General features: G+C 38.8%; 1 protein-coding gene across 1 annotated transcript in view; it reads left to right on the top strand.

The window, feature by feature from the left end:
* Window positions 1-530: 530 nt before the first annotated feature.
* Window positions 531-20,701, top strand: part of slc12a5b (solute carrier family 12 member 5b) — a 42,548-nt gene continuing 22,377 nt past the window's right edge. The window contains exon 1 of the mRNA XM_087833308.1: window positions 531-821. Within this exon, the coding sequence (XP_087689434.1) occupies window positions 767-821 (55 nt within the window). The 5' untranslated portion in view covers window positions 531-766. The remainder of the gene's footprint in view (window positions 822-20,701) is intronic.

The following is a 20,701-nucleotide window of genomic DNA, read 5'->3' as shown; positions in this document are numbered from 1 at the left end:
TTTTGCAATAGTATATCTTCCACAGTTTTCTAGGAGACAAAAAGACTTTTGGCACCCTAGGACAGTTCAGCCTGTGTGGAAACAGATTTAAGTTTAGAGATATGCAAGTGCAGCCTGTAGTTCTCATACAAATAATGGGCTACGACCACATAGGTAAATATTTCAAAACGGTGCAAGGGGAACTGTAACAAAAGAGCAACAAACAGACAGTAATGCAATCTCGACTTCTGTCTAAAAAGAACATCAAAAGCAATGCTTAATACCAAGAGGCAATACTTTGTCATCTGATGTGCATCCTCTCTGTCTCTCAATCCCTCTCCATCCGTCTCTCTCGTGATGAGATGGATGATGATGACTGTGGGTGAGGGAGAGAAAAGGGAGGGAGGGAGAGAAGGATAATACCTTCTGAATACATGATGAATGTATTCATCAGGCTTAAACTGACTGGGGGGGGGTGAGTGGTGTGCAGAGACAGAGACAGCGTGCATGTGAGTGACACCGAGCACTATCATCAGCTCTACCCTGCGGCCGCTCTCAGACTCTCTATCCTCTTCCCAAAGAGAGACAGAGGAAGTCACGCAAGTTAAAAGAATACACATACACAGCTTTCCTTTCTCTCGTGCAGCCAGAGGCAGGAGGACAGGAGCTGCGAGACGCACGAGTAAAGCGCAACTTGTCTTTGGCTGCTGCCCAGCCAGAGCTTTTTACTCAGCAACAAGCTCAAGAGCGGTACCGCTCAGTGCGCTCAGCCTGAAGAGGACAGAGGATGCTAAACAACATGACGGACTGCGAGGAGGGAGAGGGGGGACCCAACAGCCAGGGTGAGTGACAAAACCTGCTGCCGAATGATGAGAAGGGAGTGTGTATGTGTGTGTGAGTGCATGGACCTCGGTGCATCAGTCTCAGCGTGGGTGCTGAAAGGGAATGCGCACGTGTCAGCTAATGAAAGTTAGAGAAACAAAATGATGTCAATGCAGAAACGCATAAATCTGAGTCATTTATTGTATTTGCATGAGACCTTTGAGATAGTAACTGGTTTATTTTTAGGTTAAATGTCTGAATAAGACTAAATTAAGTCCAAGTAGAGGTGTCTGAGATCAGTCTGCTACACCTTCACTTTGCTCTGATGCGTTTCACCTCCTGAATTTTGTATGTAAACCTTCATCTGCTTAAATAGTTCAGAAATTTGCTTCTTTTTAGCTGATTGGCTGCTGCTTTTCGAAAAAAAATAAATAAAAAGGCTGGTTTAGTCAAAGCTCAGTAATATATGTGACTCAAATGTGGTCCAATTCATCCTGCAACTGTAGATTTATACAAAAGGTTCTACAAAAAATAAATGTTCCCAGAAGACTTGAGTGCAGCCAGAAAAAACAGCCTTTCTTTCTCAAACTCATTCATGTCTTTTCCCATCAGGAACATCTTACCCAGGGGGCAATGTCAGCCTTTCATAAGCTTGCAAGTGTATGGCTCTGTGTTTAAATGGAGACTGGGTTTTTATTTTAACATTTTATATTTGCTGAAATGATTCATTTCCTCTTTTTTTTTTTTTTTTAAAAATATGTTACCGGTACAAACACTACAAGAATGCTGACCACTAGTCACAGTTGGCATTTTTCCCCATTCGTGGACATTAATTATTCATGGTGATAATTTTAAGTTGCAGCCTTGGTTGTAACAATTTTTTCCCACTGTGCTTGTGTTCACGTGTGCACCGTCATCAGGGAGCCATCCGCCAATTATGTAAAGCAGGATTAATTGTGCACCTGTTATTAAGACAAATGATCTTTTTAATTATGTGAGGGTTTTTTTTTTAAATATTTGACAATATGTTAAGTCTGTATTCATGCCATTTGAGTTTCAGTCATTTAGACCTAAATTATCTTAGTGTGTTTTGATTATTTCCTTTAAATATGACACCTGTCATTTACATACAGAACAATATCACTGTGGCTCCTTATTGTGATGAATTCTGTTAATTTAATTTGGTATGGCCCTATTCAGAGTCTTTGTCTTAAATATACTTGTTCTTTTAAAAGTCACATAATGGGTTTTGTTAAACGATTATAGGCAACAACTCTGATGTGTAATAGGAAGAAAATAACCCACATGAGGATTTCATTCTGATTTATTCATCTGGGCTGATTTGGCACTCCACTCAAGGCCTGTTGTTTCACAAGATTAGGGGAGAAAATCGGATTACAAGAACAGTTTATTTCTATTCTCTATACATTATGACTGAGTGTAAACTCAGTTTGTTTCTCCATTTTCTAAGAGCTGAGCATCAAGATAATCTCTAAGCCATATTCACTGGCTACATGTTTTATACAAATACTATTATGTGTGTTTTTCGATACCTGGGAAGATATTTATGATGAGATTTGAGATTAATCTTAATTTTTTCCACAAAATTAGAGGTGAACACAACAACAAGGGGGGAAAATGATTTTTTTTTTTTTTTTTCAAATTAAAAAAAAAAATATCGTAGATGTCATATTCTTCATTGGAAAAATAACTAAAAAAGAAAATCCTTTACATCGAAAACTGCTTCACACAAAAAATGGCTTTAGTCTTCAAAGATCTGTGTACACTGGCCAAAGTTACTTTTCATCTGTTTTAATCTGTATTCATTCATCATTTACTGTTTAAAAGCAAAGGTTTATATCAGCATTCCACCCATTCATGCCAAATCCAGGCCTTCTCTTTCCACTTATATAAATATGCACTTTGACATTAGAAGGTGAAGGTATATTCCCCAGATCTGTGAATTCCTGAAGGACATGGCTAGCTTGTTTTTCTCAACTCTTTGTAAGACTCATGAATCCATATATATATATATATGTGTGTGTGTATATACAAATAAGCAGATCCTGCCTTTGCTAGAATTTTAACTCCCTGTGTACTAGAGGGACGGTGACCTTTTGCTTTTTAATGGTCATGATGTGAGCGACACCATCACACCACAGGGGTAAATAATGAGGTGGTATTCAGGGTGCACACTGGACTTTTATAGAGCCACACTATATACAATGACGACTGTCCAAGCCAGGACAACACCTGGAAGTAAATAAATACCATCTCATTATAGTTGTGGCGAGTTTAAAGTGAGAAAAAGTGGATGGATTGATGAGCTCCCTGGAGCCCTTACACTGACCACTGGCAATCAGAATTAATGGGTTCTAATCAATAAGCTCACCAGGGGGGCTGAGGTGAGATGAGGAAGCTATTTTTAGATGAATCGATCCTGCTGCAGGTTTAAAAATACTTAATTTTCTTATATTGTACAAAAATATTTGTATATTTTGAGCTCAATACTGATTAACCTTCTTTTAGCTCTGTCTGTTACGAATGTAAATTACATTCATAACTCAAATTTTCATGTAAATAAATGCCTGTAAATGTGTTCCAAAGTAAATGTAATTAAATTATCTAGATTAAAGGAACTCAATATGGCTCCATTCAGAATTATAGTTATGACAGGTTTTTTGTCACTAATGCTTTAACATGTATGTAGCAGGCTACTCCTTAAATTATAGCTGATAATAAATAAAAGTTGACTGAAAATATTCACTTACGTAACGAGGCAAAACTCACAGAAGGTCTAAGCAAATATAAACAGACATCAACTGTCTCTCAACATTAACTGTTACATGACAGAAAGACTATATTATCATTGTGTCGCTTACATATCGTTAAATTCTGTGTGTACTGCAATTGTTATCGAACCAGTCAAATCTTACTGCACCAGCAGGTTTTATAGCTACAGCCACCAAAGTGCTGTTTGCATCATCTGTAGCAGATTGCACAGGAGATAAATGAAGGTCAGAGGTTAGCATCTTACCATGAAACTCATAGACAAAAACTAATATAGATTGTAAACCTTTTAAAAAATAAAGCAAAGCTACGTAAAGCCACCTTATTGTGTCCTTGGATGGAACACACCAAAACCAGCAACCACAGACACGCTGTTTAGTTCAGTTTCTGAGGAATAGATGTGAGTGTTTATTTGGCACTTTTAGTGTGTGTTATTGCAGCTGAATGCTTTTTGTCTGTCTTTTTGTTTTTAGCTAACTGAAAGCCGTTTAATTGATTTCAAAGTTTTCCATAAAAGCAAGACTGCTAATCATCTCTGCCTCTGTCACCAGAACTGTTGGTCCATATCAGCTCATGGTGACTTCTATGACATCAGAATGACATCAAAATTCATTATTTGAAGGCCCTAACTGCTGTATCTGCAAAAAAACCAACCAAAAAACATCTGTAATAAATAATCAGGGCAGCGTCAAAGTCAGTCGGACTTGTTATGTGTAAGAATGCCAAAAATGCATCTAAATGTTGCTGAAATTGTTGATTTTTTCCCCCCATTTTACTTATCTTAGAAATCTTCTTCTTTTCTGCAACACTTAGATGAGGTGCCAACTCCCCCAGGGTTGAAACAAGGGTCTCGCAGCCAGCTGGTGGCCCTTATATCAATCACTGCATGTTACTGGCATTTATCACTTCCAACGCGGTCGTTCTGACTAAATTGCTTCTCTGAGCTGCTCCCGCTGTCACTCTCTCAGGTGACTGATTACCAGCTGACACAACAAAGGACACAAGACACAAATCGGTTGATTGTACTTAAAGGTGTGCGCTGGCATTTTTGCTAAATATGCCAATTTACAGTCAGAGCAAGATTCTACATACATTATAAACTGGCTCTGCATGTGTGGGTTTGTTTGAGAGAGTTCACAGCAGCATAGTTTGAGCACTTGCTGAAACAGTTTTATACCAGAGTGAAACATCAGTCTGATTTCATCCACTGACAGTTAACCCCGGGCACTATTGGCTCTGTGTTAGCTGCAGCTTACATTGCATCAGATTATATTTTCATTCGGCTGAGCCTTTTTTGAATTTCCCCTGTAGTCTCAGTGGTCTAGGAGTCTGGGGAGCTCAGCAGGGGCACAGGGCTGCCAAGCCATCTCTGACTTATTGTTTGAAACTGTGTATCAGCATGTAAGTGGGCATCTTTCAGAAGGCAGACAAGCACCAAATTGTTATTGTGTTCCTTTGATATGTGTTATATTTGTTCTCCTGCACTAAGATTAATGCAAATCAGTCATGTCTGTAAGTGGTAGTCTTTGTTAACTAGCGTTTTTTTATGTTTAGATGGGCATAAGTAATTTTGATCTGCTCCATTAGAGTGAATCTTTGCTACATATGTGCACTTTCTTCCCTCACTAACAAAACTACAGTCCACTGATGGACTCAATCTGGTCACCTGGCACATTTGCACTGTTTCTCCCCTCCTTTATAGTGGACACAAGCAGCTATGAAATCGTATACATGGTATTATCTCATAGCGCTGCATTATATAAACCTGACCTCTTAATGCCATATGAAGGATTTTAATGTTGCTGCTTCCCTGAAATTTTACAGCTGCATCCTCAGCTGATTTACATTTTAATAAACAGAAAATAATCACGCCTTGTCAAACTTTGCAGATTAAAGCGGCTGTAATAACAAGGTGGTTAAAAATCACTGAACAGTGAGCAACAGGTAGAAAGGCTATCTCAGGGATTTTCTGACATGCTGTCCTGCTCTGTTCTGTGACTGAGAAGAAGAAACAAAGGAGCACAGAAAAGTCCAAAAATCAGTTCTAGAGGTCTACCGACCACGGGGCAAGACACAGTCAGGACATGACAAGATCTGGTGAGGTAGTAACTAACACAACGGAAGGACAAGAGGGGAACACAAAAGGAACTAAACAATTAGTGATAATTTTGCAGATAAGTTACATTATTATTATGAATTATATTATTATGGCAATGATACAACATGCATGATTATGAAAATGTTTGCTCTAGGTACTTTACATTTTGACTATAAAACATGCATAAGTAATTTTTTTCAACTATGCAAAACTATTATGCAACAAAATTGTGTTTTTTTTACAGAATAAATCAGCAATAACATATAAGGCTGCAATTAAGCCTGAAAATCTCTCTCAATGTCTTCTACATTATTATTATTATTATTATTAGAGAACCTTCACAGACATATTATTATTATTATTATTTAAGATTGTCCAATAATATAATTTTTTATTATGTATTTTGATTTCCTAGAAACATTCCCACTTAAGTGTCCCGTGGCTGAATAGATTCATTTAGTTTGAAGCATTTGGAAAGACAAAGTTCTCTGTTGTCGTAAGAATATTTTCACTATTGTTAGGCCCTTCTGCTCAGTGACACCTACTTTCACCAACCACTGACTCACTGAAGCTTATTGAGACAACGATCTCAGAGGTCAACAGTAGGAGATCCAGAAACAGAGTGCCTGAAATGGAGAAAGCGAAGAGGCAATAGTGACACATCTCTTTTCTAATCCTCCCACTGAGCTACAACAACTTTCCCACCAAGTCATCTTAGATTGGAGATTATGAAATACAGAGTGGTCTAATCCTTTCTTCCCCATCATGTTTCTTCTCACAGCTCGCTCTCAGCAGTCCAGTCACATCACCCTGTCTGTGGAGGAATCTGAGAACGTCTTTTACACAAACTCTCTATCACAATATATTGTTGTAATGGTTTTGAGACAAAAAAAAAACTGCTAGAAGTTAATTACATTTTATATATTCAATAATCTGCTGTTGGGTGGGGTGCCGTGGGCACCCAAAACTGCTGGGTTAGGTATAGGAAATGGTTTTCAGGTTTTTTATTACTAACCCTGCAAATCCAAATAAGATACTTACACGATACTTTAAAATGTAACAACAAGGGGGCCTTAACAAAGTATGGCATATGTGATGAGATACCAGTGAGAAATGTGTCTTACAATTGCTACAAACTAGAGGTGCACCGGTTGACCATCAAGGGATCTGAATTAGCGGATGATCAGCGTTTTTCACTGTGAGTGAAGACACAAAGTTTGTCAAGTAAACCGCAGGTGGACCAGCAAGACTAATCAAACACTTAAAACCCGTCGTTGAGCTGAACATGGACATTTTAAAGAAGCTAACACAGGAAAAGTGGACGAAGCTAAAACTATTAAGAGTTTTTGTGCCTGATACAACTGAGCAGTCGAAGTGGTTACTAGGAAAATTTTGGAGATGAGTAAAAGAGAGAAGCGATCATTGTTCTGTTATCTGATGAACTTATAACTTTGGTTTGTTATGTAAACCTGTTGCACCTGCTTTTGTTTGGTAAGGTACAATATGTCAAGTAAAGCTGGGCGGACAGCAGCTCATTTTACATTTATTACCTGTATTTCTTTCCAGTGGCAAAGAGCTTTCACTATCTTGTATGCATAATTAAAAGAGATTGTTGTCCTTGCATCTCTGAAAGAAACCAACTGCACCTTCTGTGTATTTTCTGTGTATCAGCCTACAGGTCACAGTGAGTGTCGTTTGTACATCACCTGGACAACTTGCATATTAGTGCAAGTGTGATTTTTTGTTAGACTTTGTCCAGAACAAAGTCTAATGGCTGAGATGCTACTTGCAGCTGAAAGATTATTATCCTCATTAACACTTTCCTGTACTTCTTTAATGTGATTGAATTATTCATCTTTATTATTCGTTCTTGTCACTTATCAACTCCATTTGTTATAAAAAAAATCTTTTATGCAGAAGTGCACTCTGACTCACACATTGGATCTCCTCATTTATCAACACCTGTTTTATGTCTGTGAACAGACATAAAGAAACGGGAGGGAAACAAATAAAACATCCTCCATGTAATATGATAAAATCATCCTCATTGACCTTCATACAACCTGAAGTGTTGTGGATGAATGATTTGATGTTCCCTTACCGAGAAGAATAAACTAGCTGAGTGTTCAGATGAGTCATCCTTTTCTGGTTCAGCTTTTGATTTTCTTTTTCTGAAACTAGTAAGCTGAGGGCACTGTTAAGCAAAACTTTTCTTTAGAGCCTGTTCCACTGAGGTCATATGTGTGTTTTCCCACCTACCTTTACATCATTTTTTTCACCCTTTGTTTCTCAGCGTTCTCATTGTCACGCTTTCAGCTTCTGTGTGTTGATCTGCGAAGAGGAGTGATATGTAACAAATGAGGCACCCAGCTTAGGTGGAAACCTCAGACAGAGCGAGAATCAGAGGGTACATTATGACAGTACTTTCTATAAACATATGCGTCTTTCTACCTTTCTAATAGACAAAAAATTTATGTAAAACGAACACGTAAAACAATAGCAAAGTTAATTTTATTTCTGCTACAGTTGTCATTACTGCCTGCCCTGACAAAGCGACCTAAGGGTAGAAAGACCTGAACTGGGATAAAGAAATAGAAAGCAGTTCTTATAAGAATGAAAGCTGTAACTGTCAGCCCAATAATACCACACTGGTGGGACACAGTCACTTACTACAAAGGATAAAATGACCAGACTTAATGGCCAGAATTAATGAAGCAGTTCTAGCTTCCTAAAACAAAACCAAACTGTTTTCTTGAGAACTATCGGAAAATTTTACTCAAACTTAAAAGTTCCGTCTTTTGCAAAATGCACTTTTTTTTTTACAGTTTCTCTCAAGAAATACGAGCAGTGTTGGGGAGTAACGGAATACATGTACCGCCGTTACGTATTTAAAATACAAAATATGAGTAACTGTATTCCGTTACAGTTACCGTTTAAAAAGGTGGTATTTAGAATATAGTTACTTTGTTGAAATAAATGGATTACACGGCGGTACTTCCCTGTTTCATATTGTGGCGGGTCAGGACTGTTTGGGCTTTGTTTGACAGCTACGTTCTGTTGTTCCAGGTGGCAGCGTTACGGTTGCCATGGTTACAGGGTGACGCTCTCTCTCTGCGTGTTTCCTGGGTGAGAGAGGCCTTTTTGTTGTTGTTGTGCTAAGCTAATAGGCAGAATGCTACCGGTTTAGCTCTAAAGAATGTAGCATCATAGGCAGTGTAGTCCGTGCTGCAGGGAGAATGGACTGCCATACACGTTATGTGTCTGTGAGCGCCAAGTGGGAGAAAAAGGAAAAGTACGAGCTGTCATCGAGCAAAAACGGGAGCTGGAAGCATGTAAATATAATAATAACCACTGCAGCCAAGAAGAGTGCCTGACGAGCCCAGTTGTAAGTAAGCTATTAAGACTCGACTGTACACCGTGTTCGTGTTTTCCTCCAAAAACAATAAGTTCCGTTGGAGCAGCCTTTCAAAGCCTCTCTCTGTCTCTCGCTAGCAAAGTTGACCCAGACAACAAAGTAAAGCTAGTTTTCGGCTACGAGCCCGGCACAGAACCCACCGTATTAGCCAGAGGTCCCTTTACTACGGTTCGGAGCCGCGGACCTTCAGTAACAGTAATAAATCACAGCAATAGTACATTCATGTAGTTGTAAACAGCATGATAATATATTAAGTAATCCAAAGTATTTAGAATACGTTACTCTCATTGAGTAACGTAACGGAATACGTTACAGAATACATTTTGGGGCATGTATTCTGTATTCTGTAATGGAATACATTTTAAAAGTAACCTTCCCAACACTGAATACGAGGGGCGATTAATACCACCATCACATCTAAGTGTAAAAAAACAACCAGTTAATAGACAGCTATAGGAGGTAGTTGACTAATGGCACAGTCACAGAAAGTAAAACTGGGACGCCAACCTCCTTGTGACTGGGAAAATAATCAGTGGTTACCACTTTTGATGACAAGGCAATTGCGCAGGTCGTCTGGTGGGATGTAACCTGTTTAAAAATAATGGGAGCCTGACTGCAATCACTTTCAGACAGACTGGCAAAGAAATGCAGACAGATTCCCAACAAGATCACTCTGAGTCAGTATAGAGCGATTAATGCAACTCGTCTGCGCGGCGTCTCCAACCCTTCTGCTTTCCAGCTGATTTGGTATATCCTTATATAAAAGCCAAATTGCAGAGCACCTATAACTTTTTGCAGTTAAATTGCTGTCTTGCAGGGACAATGTTACTATTTGGTTCTGAAATTCTGTCTCAAATTTGAATCTCTTTGTTTACCGATGGCAAAAGATTTGCAGCAGAGAGCGACAGATTTGCAGTTTTTGCTGATTTATCACAGATAATGGCCATATTATCACAAACAGATTGTATGTAATTGCCAGCTTGACCCCCTTTTAATTGCAAACTGATAGCAGACTGATAGCAGACTGACTCCGTCCTACTCCAGTTCGATTGCTATCTTGATGCAACAAAGTCACTTTGAAGAAACCAACTGATTGCAAAAAGTCACAGATCTGGGCCCTATCTTCAAAGCAATTGTTTACAAGGCAACAAGATAACAAGCTCCCTGCACATGGTTGTGATATTACACTTAAATTGTTTGCAAAGATGGCAAGTCAGGTTAACAGTCCTGGTGTCTGAATTTGTTTCCTGTTGTACAGAGCATTGATGCTGTTTCCCTCTTTTCCTTCTTTGTGCTAAGTTAAGTTAAAATATCACCAAGAAAGCAAATAATTGCATTTCCCCAAATGGCAAACTTGCTTTAATAAACACAGTACTCGTGATCCAACAAGTATATGGCTGGCTAGATAGATTTATACAACATATATAATACAACACTTTAGCATGTAGTGTCTGTATTCCTGTGCACGTTCTCACCATATTCAAATCTCTGGTGGCTTACATAAGTGTCAACAACCACATGAACATGGTGGTCTCATTAGCTGCAGAGTTATACTTGTATGTGTTGGAAGAGGAGATGTGTAAATGGATTTCAAATGCAACGAGATTGGTTTGTTCAACACAAAAAGCTTTACATCTGGGAATTCTCAAGCCGGAGTGAGTGTTCTGGTTATACCTCCCTTATTTCTGTCAAAGTGTTAAGATCTATTGACAAGTTGATAGAAGTTTGTGTTTTTACATATATGTATCTTGGGACTCTTGCTTCTGAATTTAAAGCCAAGCAAACAATGGAGCTTAATGTAAACACATGAGGGATTTTATGAGTTCAAGTACTCACTGCATATACAAGCTTACAATAGGCTCAGACGATTATTTTGGTGTCTATGCTGCTTAACAAGCTTTTTGTGATTCATCCATCCATTTATCCATCCATCGTTTTGCCTCATCCATTTGCTGGAACCTATCCCAACGATCATGTGGTGAGAGGTGGTGTAAACCCTGGATAGGTCTCCAATTTGCAGAGCGACACTTTCGCTTTCACCGAGGCGTCACATTCACGCCTACAGGAATTTTAGAATTGCCAGTTAACCTAACATACATGTCTTTGAACTGTGGGAGGAAGCCAGTGTACCATGAGGGATCCCACACAGCCATGGGGAGAGCATTCAATCGCTGCACAAAAAGGCTCCAGCCAGCCAGTGCACTCAAACCTTCTAGATGTGAGGCGAAGTTTTCAGTTTTGCCAATATTTTATCAAACAAAGCATAAATGCACAGTTATTACATGCAGTGAAGCATGAGAACCTGTACCAGGCAAAATGTAAGTCAAGAGGTGAAATGAAACCAATGCTGTCTGCCCCACAGACTACACTGGAGCCATACTTGCCTTTATTGGAAATTAAGCATTCATTTTGATGCCTGGCTGCTTTTGAGAAGCCAAATTCATGTACCTTATCATTTCACATGTTTAAATCACACTCTGAAGATCCTCCTGATAGTCCCTGTAATATCTTATTTCACTGACTTCCATGGGATATTGGTGTAAATTGGCAGCAGTCTTTAATAAAGAAATAATAAGATAAATAAAGCAGAATGTTATATTATATGTGTGTGTGCCAGACAATGTACTACAAATTAAAAGCACTGAGGCAAGACGGCCAATGATCTTGTCTCACTTAGTACATATGAAATGGCATACCAGTGCCCACCCAAGAGAAGACAGGAGGAGAAGGGAAAAGTTCACTGATGTTTAAAATAAAAGTACAGTGGAAGGTTAACCTTTAACTATTATCAATTTTTAATAGAAATAATTTAATTTAATTCTATGTGCAACACAGTGACAGAGGCTCTCGGTGAGGAAACAGAGTTAAATGACACAAATAACTTCATGGAATTAGCTTTAAGTCCTTGGTTATAGCATGCGAGGTGAAAACGATGGAGGAATGTGTGTGTGTCTGATGTAATTGTGAGGCTGCTGTGCAGCTGACTGGTGCAGTTCTCTCACATGCAGAAGTTAATTTCTGCTTTTCTCTTTGGCCTTCAGCAGCTGCTGGATAATCCCCTTGAGCCTGTGTCCTATTAAGCTTTTAAAAGCCGGTATAAACTGTTCATTTTTTAATAACCATGTCACATCAAGGGTACAAATCTGCACCACCCACTGCCTTTCATCTGCACACTGTGGTCAAATTTCATCACAGCTCTGCTTGCTGCTGTGTAAATATAAGCATCTTCCTCTCCAACAACGTCATCTTTCTGATCTGATTATTTCTTATCAGTTAATCATATGTGTGTCAAGTGTAGGCAGAAGGATTATGGAAAACATTCTGACTCCATTTGCCCTAAATGATTATAGATTGGTTGCATTAACATCTGAATGGAGGACTGAATGGAAGCGTGTCTGCAGTGATCAGAGCCCCTCAGGAGACTGTGTAGTTATTTTTTTCTCTTTACCCTGTACAGTGGCGACATCCAGTATAACTTTGATTTAAATTCTCAGGTGATGCTACAGTTTTTTGGTGTATCAGTGGTGAGAAGAAGATAAAGTACAGGGAACCAGTGGGCCAGTAGAGGTGCAAAGCACCAGATACCTGGCTGTTCACCACAAGTGTAACACTGAGCCTCTCTACAGGAAAAGACAGAGCATACTTTACTTCCCGATGAAGCTTAGATCATTTAATGTATACAATAAAATGTTCACACCTGTTGTTAGACTGCTGGTGCAAGTTTCTTTGTAGCTATGGAAGCTTAACAAGCTGATTTTGAAGGCTGGCTCGCTGCTAGGGACTAACCTTAAGCCCCACAGTTAGTTACTGAGCAAAAGATGTTGAACAAATCACTTGACATCCTGGACAACACCTCTTACCTCTTTCACAACCTTCTAGTCAACCAGAATGTCATTAGCGGGATTCTTCAACCCTGTAATAAGGACAGAGGAAATCTTTCATACCTCTCCAGTTAACGTAATAACGACTCTCTGTGACCCTCTGTGCTCTGAAAGGATACTTTCCCTCAGTGTGGCAAAGCACAAGCTCATTCTACTTGTTAATTTGCATTCATAAACTATAGACATTTGCCAACTGCACCCATTTCTTTTGCATAGTTTAAAGTTTTAGAATAGTCAACGTCTAAGATCTCAGAGTGCACGACTCCTGAATCACTGTTTAATATCAAGGTTATTGTGAACATTCCCAAACTTCCATAAAGACTTGTCTTGACTGTCATCTCTGCATGAGACTGAAATATCGCGAATATGGGTAAAACGCGCATGCGCAGTGCCTTTGTTTTCATATGCACATGGCGGAAAAAGTATGGCGATGACGGAGAATTAGAAGGACGAAAGCGGATCGTTGAATGAAACAGATGAACCAGAATTGGTTTGTACAAAGTGGCGCAACTAAAGTGGTGTGGAACTGGATTGGCTTTCGTCCGTCAGATACACACCAAGGCACAACAAGAGTGTGCAAGCGGGCCGTCGTTATTACCAAACTGATTTAATATGATACACGGCGCTCAAAAATCTGTCAAAAAAGTTTTAGTACAACTTCGGTAAGCTACCAAGCCACAACACTCGATGGATTGTCGGAGCATTACGGCGACCGTAATACGTATTGTGCTTCAATATAATATTACCGTATTGTGTTTGTATAACCTCTTTTTAAGTTTTGTGGATATTATACATGGTTATGCTCAGGATAGGTCTGCCAATTTCAACTGGAAATACCTTTTGGTTAAACTGTCAGCCAGGAATTTGCATTTGCACTGTTAAATTTTTATATAGCTTTAATGCACATAAAAAACAGCTGCTTGTTTAACTGAAAATACATTGATGGGGTTTTTTTGCACTAATAAACTTGTGGAGTTTGTCTCTTGTCAATTATATCGGCAGTTATATTGTTATCGCAAATTTTCAAATATATATCGTGATAAATATTTTTGGCCATATTGCCCTGCCCCAGTGTCAAGCTTTAACTTGTAACCATTTACAAGCTCAAACAAAAATCTTCAGACAGAGCGAGACCAAAAGGATTACTCAGTTGTCAGACTGACTGACCGAGGTTGCTTCTGAAAACAACTGATTCTTCTGAATCACGACTACGTGAACTGCAATCTGCAAATTTGTCCTGTGCCGTGTATCACTGAAATACATCGTGCAATGAAACATTAAAGAACTGAAGCAAATTTCTACCAGACTGAATGATTGTAAACGGACTGGCGGTTTCAACCTAACCGCTGTCCACGTGCCTGCCTTTAAGGTGTCGCGGATAAATACAACAAAATAAAACTAGTACCGGTACCGAAAAAAAGAAAATTTATTCATAAGACACGTGAAAAGACCCAGGAAAACCGAGTTAATTTTAAAAACGATAACAAAATAACACTGAAAACCGATAAAAACCCTGAAAACCATACATTTCACACCTGAGCCTCAACTCTCGCGGCCCGGTACCAAACGACTCACAGACCGGTACCGGTCTGAGGCCCGGGGGTTGGGGACCGCTGCCCTATACAATATGCCTCATTCACCCAAGTACTTTTTTTATGCTTATGGGATTTCTAGCCAACATTCACATTCCAGTGGATGAACTGAAGAGCAATACTTGGTGTTAGTACCTTGCTCAATGACAATTGGCATGCAGACTGGAACAACCAAGGATGGAACCATCAACCTTCCGCTTAGCAGAGGACCTGCTCTCCTCCTGAGCTACAGCCACTCAATTGTCCACCAATAAAACTGATGTGCACTGACATTTAGGATTAGTGAGGCTCACACTTTGTGCAAGCAGTTGCAGTACCATTAAAGGCTTTGTGAACCACGAGTAAAATCTGAAAATGAATGATATATTCCAAGGGATATTTGATAAAAGGGGCACTGTGATGAAAATGAAATAATGTGATCATCTCTCAGTGAAGAACGCCTGTTACACTATAGGTCAACCTCCAATGTTTTAGAGGCTTAATCTTTCTATCCATTTGGAAGTTCCTAAGCCAGTCATAACATAAGAGGCCCTGAGCTCTCCTATTTCGGCAATTCCCAGAACATCTCAGGTGTTAAACATGGCTGTTAATGGATTAGGAAGCAGCTAATCCATCAAAAGAAAATTAATTGCAACAACTCTACTACCGAGTCAGAAATTTGTGTCAGTTACCACCATTTGTTAAAAGCTAGGGTTAGCTGCTTTTCTACAGAGCCCACACCATCACTGAGACACCGAGGATTGGTCTATCATCAGAATAAACGTTGCAACTGATTGTATCTATCACCCATTAGGGAGTGTTTGCAATTACTGAAGTATTAGCATTACATGTCATTGACCCAATGACAGTGAATGTATGTCTGAAACATTTAGTAGAAATTACGTCTGAGTTTTGCTTCAGAGGGTCTACAGAGGGTTTTACACAACTGAGTCCTCGTATGGAAAGTGGAGCTTTGTCCTTTGGGTAGGAGGATTTTTCAAAAGAGGTAAAGAACAGTGTCCTACCTTTGCAGGATTACTGAGCAGACAGATAGTAATCCCCTAGTATGTGCACCCTCGGGCATAAGAGGCATACCTTGAAGTATTAAGCAACTTTCTGTTGCTCAACAAATCTGAACCATCTGAACAGCTCTGAGTGAGTACTCTGCGCTAAATCACCATTACAGGTAGTTAGCTTACTAAAGAGCTGAAGTTAGCATCTTAGTGTAGCATGATAGCATGCTGACATTTTCTAAATTGCACAAAAGGCAAGCACACCTGGACTTAGTTTCCAAATATTTAAATTAACCAAAGTAGCTAAAAATTTCATCAGAATGGTATCAGAAAGAAAATTAAGGGATCATCAAAACAGCCAATAGTGCTCCATAAGAAAAGCAATCGAGATGTTTGAAAAGCTACAGAAACCTGTCCTCTGCTTAACCTTTGTGATACAGATTTGATCTCTGAAATTAACTGAAATGTTCTGTTCTGTGAGCATTTCAACAGCTCTCGTAAAATAACAGTGCTTGCAGAACTTAAAAGAAAAGGCTGCAGCATGTGCAAAAATAAAGAAACTTTGTGACAGAAAAACATGCTATAGATCAGTTTTTTAGCAGCCATGCATGACACAGTTGGTCGACAACAGGGGAAGGATTTGGAGGGAAATGTGACTATTCTGAGGACAGGAATATCAAAAGTTTAATTTCTGCAGCTTGCAAATATATTACAGTTGACTTTTGGATTTGTCACACACTACAACGGTGGAAGAAGTTAAGCTGTATATATATGAAAATAGTTTTGGAAAAGAAAAGCAAAGACAAAAAGCAGAGTATCAAAATGAAAAGAAAACAAGCTAATTTAATAGCCCAAAAATGCAGTAAAGGATGTTTATCCCATGGTCAGGGCATCCATCCCTTGTGCCCTTGCTGTTTCTGACATGTAGCTTGGAAATATTTTAGAGCTGTTCATTTAAGGACATGATACAAAACAAAGACCAAAGACCGTGACTCAAACGTGACACACTTTTAGTTCTTTAAGGTTTACCAGATGAGGCAAAGAGCAGAATGGCACACAAAGCAGCAGGAAATAGAAAAGTATAAAAACAAATTAAGCAAAACACGTCACCCACACATGCTAACACACACAAAGGCCTTAAGTAAAACATTGTTAAATTGATTTTCTTTTTAAAGCTGATTTTATTCTAAGCCAAGAGCAGAAACAAGCTTTAAATGCAGATTTAAAAATCCTGGTGGATTACAGAATACTCAGGTGGTTGGCTTTAACATAAACATAAACATAAACCACAACCATAAGTGGAAATAAACAGAATTGCAGCATGAAGCTTAACGTCACAATACCTGGTAACAAAGTCATCTTAATTAGACATCTGCACAGTCTGGGATAGTTCTCCGTGTTTAACCACAGTGGGTTTTTTTACTGGAGTAGTCCACATTAAAGACGTCCAGAAGGAAGAATGGACTTGAACATGTTGTGTTTAGGCACAGAAAAAGACCTATAAAAACTTAACAACTTACAACCAAAATGTTTTCTAATCCAGTGTGACAGGCAACATGTCTTTAGGACAGCGGCCCACTGTGCAAGGGATTATGTGCATTATGTGCTGGCATTTGACTCTCCACTTTGCTTCAACGATTGGTGTATCATACTGTTGCAGCTTGGGGAATCGGAAGAGTCGACTTGATTGTATTGCTTATTTAACTGTGCAGTTGCATGCTTTCACATCAAGTGGTTCTCCATGACTGAAACGGGCCTTAAAATGGCATCAACAGGCATTATGTAAAAAATATGACTTGTTATGCAGGAGGTGTGAGATTCTGGAGTAGCGGAAAGCGTGTGCAAAAAACCAAAATTTAAGCGTAAATTTAAGTTTGTTCCAAAGGTCACTTATGTCCTTCTTTGTGACTATCAAGGGGAGGTTTTGTAAAAGATCTGACTGTACCTTCAGAGGTTTAGAGCCATGATTATACAGTAATGAAATAACAACTGTTAAAAGTCCTGTGCTTAAGGGCTTTTAGTTTGTTTTTTTCATAGTGTTTTTGATGACTATTACTCATTGTTAAATTAATCACAAAGGAATTAACAGCCAACACTGAAGTTCCTCTTAGTGTTACCAAAATTTATAGCCTCTTTGTTTTGGTTTTTACAGCCTCCAATTTTAATTCTGTTGTTCATTCTCAGAGCTCAGTGCTGGTTACTTCCAGGCACAGAAAGTTCTTTCCACTGAAAAGGCTGTTAAAAACAGCAACAGACAAAAATACTGCACACCACTTACTCAGCACCATTCATAGACAAAGCAGTTTTTGAAGGCAAATATGCAAATGTTTTCCTGCCCATTCATCACACTCCATAAGATGAAGTCTCCACTGCATTGGGAGGTGTTTTTTTTTTTAAATTATGTCCAACTTTATAAAAATGACTAAATGCAAGTTCCAATAAGGATTTTCTGTCATGGGAAACAGTTGCCCCAAATTGTGATTCATTTCTAAATCTAACCTGGTGTGAATAAAAAATTAATGCTAATATCAGCTGGAATGCATTCATACATTACATTTCTACTTGCACAAACATGCATCGTACTGACTTGTGATATCACTGTACACTCTAACCCTTTCCATCTGTAGAGAGGTCTCGTGGGATTAACAGGGCACTCATGCTGCAGGCATTTTAGTTGATGTGTTCTTCTAACCTTCTGTGGAAAATACAACGTGCACATGTTGAACGGAAGATGTGTTTTTCATCTCAATATTAGTATTGTTTCAGAATGCTAACATAACCGCTGGAGTTAGAAATAACAAAAAAGACCCATAATGATATGACTTTTTAGCGTGCTCGGGCTTGTGTGATGAAGTGACTTGTCAGTGTTCCTCTGCTATCATCCGAAGAATGTCTCTCCTGGGACTCGTGGGGCAAAAGCAGGCTCAGCCAATCTCCGCTGCTACAAAATGACACAATATTAACTGGCCTTGAAGCTGCATGACCGGCAGCATAACCACTCCAAGGATCAGACACGAATCATCAAAATCTGTGACTCAGTGGAAAACAAACAGGCCAAGGACTCCAACAAAGAGCTCAGTGGACAAAAGGAGATATTAGAGGTGTGTGTGTGTGTGTGTGTGTGTGTGTGTGTGTGCCAGCCACTTCATTATGTAAACGCTGTAAACACTAGGTTGGAACTCCTTTTGCCTCAAGAACTGATTTAATTCTGGAAGCTGGAAACATGCCTCTAAGATTTTGATCCATATTAAAACATAGACTAAAATCTCTTAGCTAACTAGCATCAGAGATGTGCAGCAGATTTCTCAGCTGCACATCCATCATGCAAATCTCCTCCTTCACCACATCCAAAAGGTGCTCTGTTAGATTAAGATTTGGTGACTGTGGGGGCTGTTTGAGTCCAGTGAACTCTCTGTCGTGTTTGAGATGATTTGTGCTTTGTGACATGGTGTAATATCCTGTTGAAAAGAATCATCAGAAGACTGTGGTCATAAAGAAATGGGCATGGTCAGCAACGATACTCAGGTAGGTTGTTGTAACTGTGCTACCAGCATTCTTTCCTGGTCCTGTCATTTCAAGTATTGGAGCAGATATCAAGACTCACTTGGCCAGATAATGTTTTTCCGTTCTTCTGTTTTCCAAATTAGTGAACCAATATACAATGTAGCCTTAGTTTTGATCTGTTTCATGCTTAGATGTTGTTAGTGTTATTAAAGTTACTCGTTGCCTTCCTATCAGCTCAAAACAGCTCAAGCCCACTAAAATCACTCTTCACCATTCGGATGCCCAGTTTGAACTTCAGTAGGTCATCTTGGCTGCGTCTGCATGCCTAAGTGAACCGAGTTGCTGCCATCAGATGTGTTGATTAAATATTTGCATTAACAAGCAGTTGAGCAGGTGTACCGCATTATCTTCCTTTTTTATTATCTCTTCTTCTTTTATTCGCATTTAAAGAATTTAGTAATTTCTTTTCAGGAAGTGGTATGTTGGTACAGTTTGCTTGCAAATTTTCAAGCTTGGGAATTTAAAATTGAGTTTTAAAATTATTTTTATAACATTAAGAAAAACCTATACATGTTGTAAGTCATTTTCCTGCTATTTATAAATTATATTGCTGTTTGGGGTACATATGCACCCAAGCCTGAAGGGAACTTTGCATGATCATTATTATAATTTGATGATTCAATTAAAGTACTTCCCAGATTCAATGTGTTCTGAATTAAAGAAAGGATTGAAGGAACTATTTTAAATTATTAAAAAAGTAACCATGTCTGTTTATAATACAAAGTGAGATTTCAGAGATGGACTTTGTTTGCTTTTGCTTTTTTGATCCATTACTATTCCTGGCTAAAGTCTACTTCATTGGTAAAACTCAGTTTTCCTGAGATCCACTCTAAATAAGAATCACATCATTATTATTAGTATTATTATTAAATATAAAATGCATGTTCTACAACGCTTAGGTTGGTCCACATAAAGCTCACATTCTGCACCGAAGTAAAAACAAAAATTATAGTAATGTGATTCAGATTCAAACTAAATAAATCCAGATATAAAACCTAAATAATGAGTCTTTTAATTGCATATATTTCTGAGCCTCACAATGTTTGTTTTACAGCCCTGAAAGTGACAACTCAATGGCAGTGTGGGAAATCCAAATAAAACATTTAAGACCAAAACTTTTTTTGATGTGGCTTGCATGTACAACTCTGCCTAGTGGTTTGAACATTGGCTGCACATTAAAACATTGAAACCGAAAACAAATTAATAAATAAGTCCTTGCCAAACTGTGATTTAATCTGCTGCTGTGAATCTTGGCATCGCATCTGTATTTTTTGGAGATTTGGCTGAGTTTTGGATATTTTGCTGTGATTGCACATTTCTTTTCAGTCTTTTAGCTTTCTTTTTCTCTTCGCTGTCTCAAGCCTCTTTGGTCCTGTTTAAAAAAATCCCTCCCACCTCTCTCGAAGTTGTCAGCCTTTCTCTTTATCTTTCCTGTGCCCTTCTCTCTTAGCTAATTAGCATCAATGCGGGTGGTAATAAGGAGAAAACACAAAGCAGGTGGTGTCAGCTTAAACTAATCTGACATTTATTGGTCACAGGTGCATCTTTTATGAATTAAGCAAAGCACA

This window comes from Neolamprologus brichardi, chromosome 20, assembly GCF_056152115.1.
Source record: "Neolamprologus brichardi isolate AB-2024 chromosome 20, ASM5615211v1, whole genome shotgun sequence".
Taxonomy (NCBI): Eukaryota; Metazoa; Chordata; class Actinopteri; order Cichliformes; family Cichlidae; genus Neolamprologus; species Neolamprologus brichardi.
The sequence above is the reverse complement of the archived record's forward strand: the minus strand, read 5'-3'. Positions and strand labels throughout refer to the sequence as shown.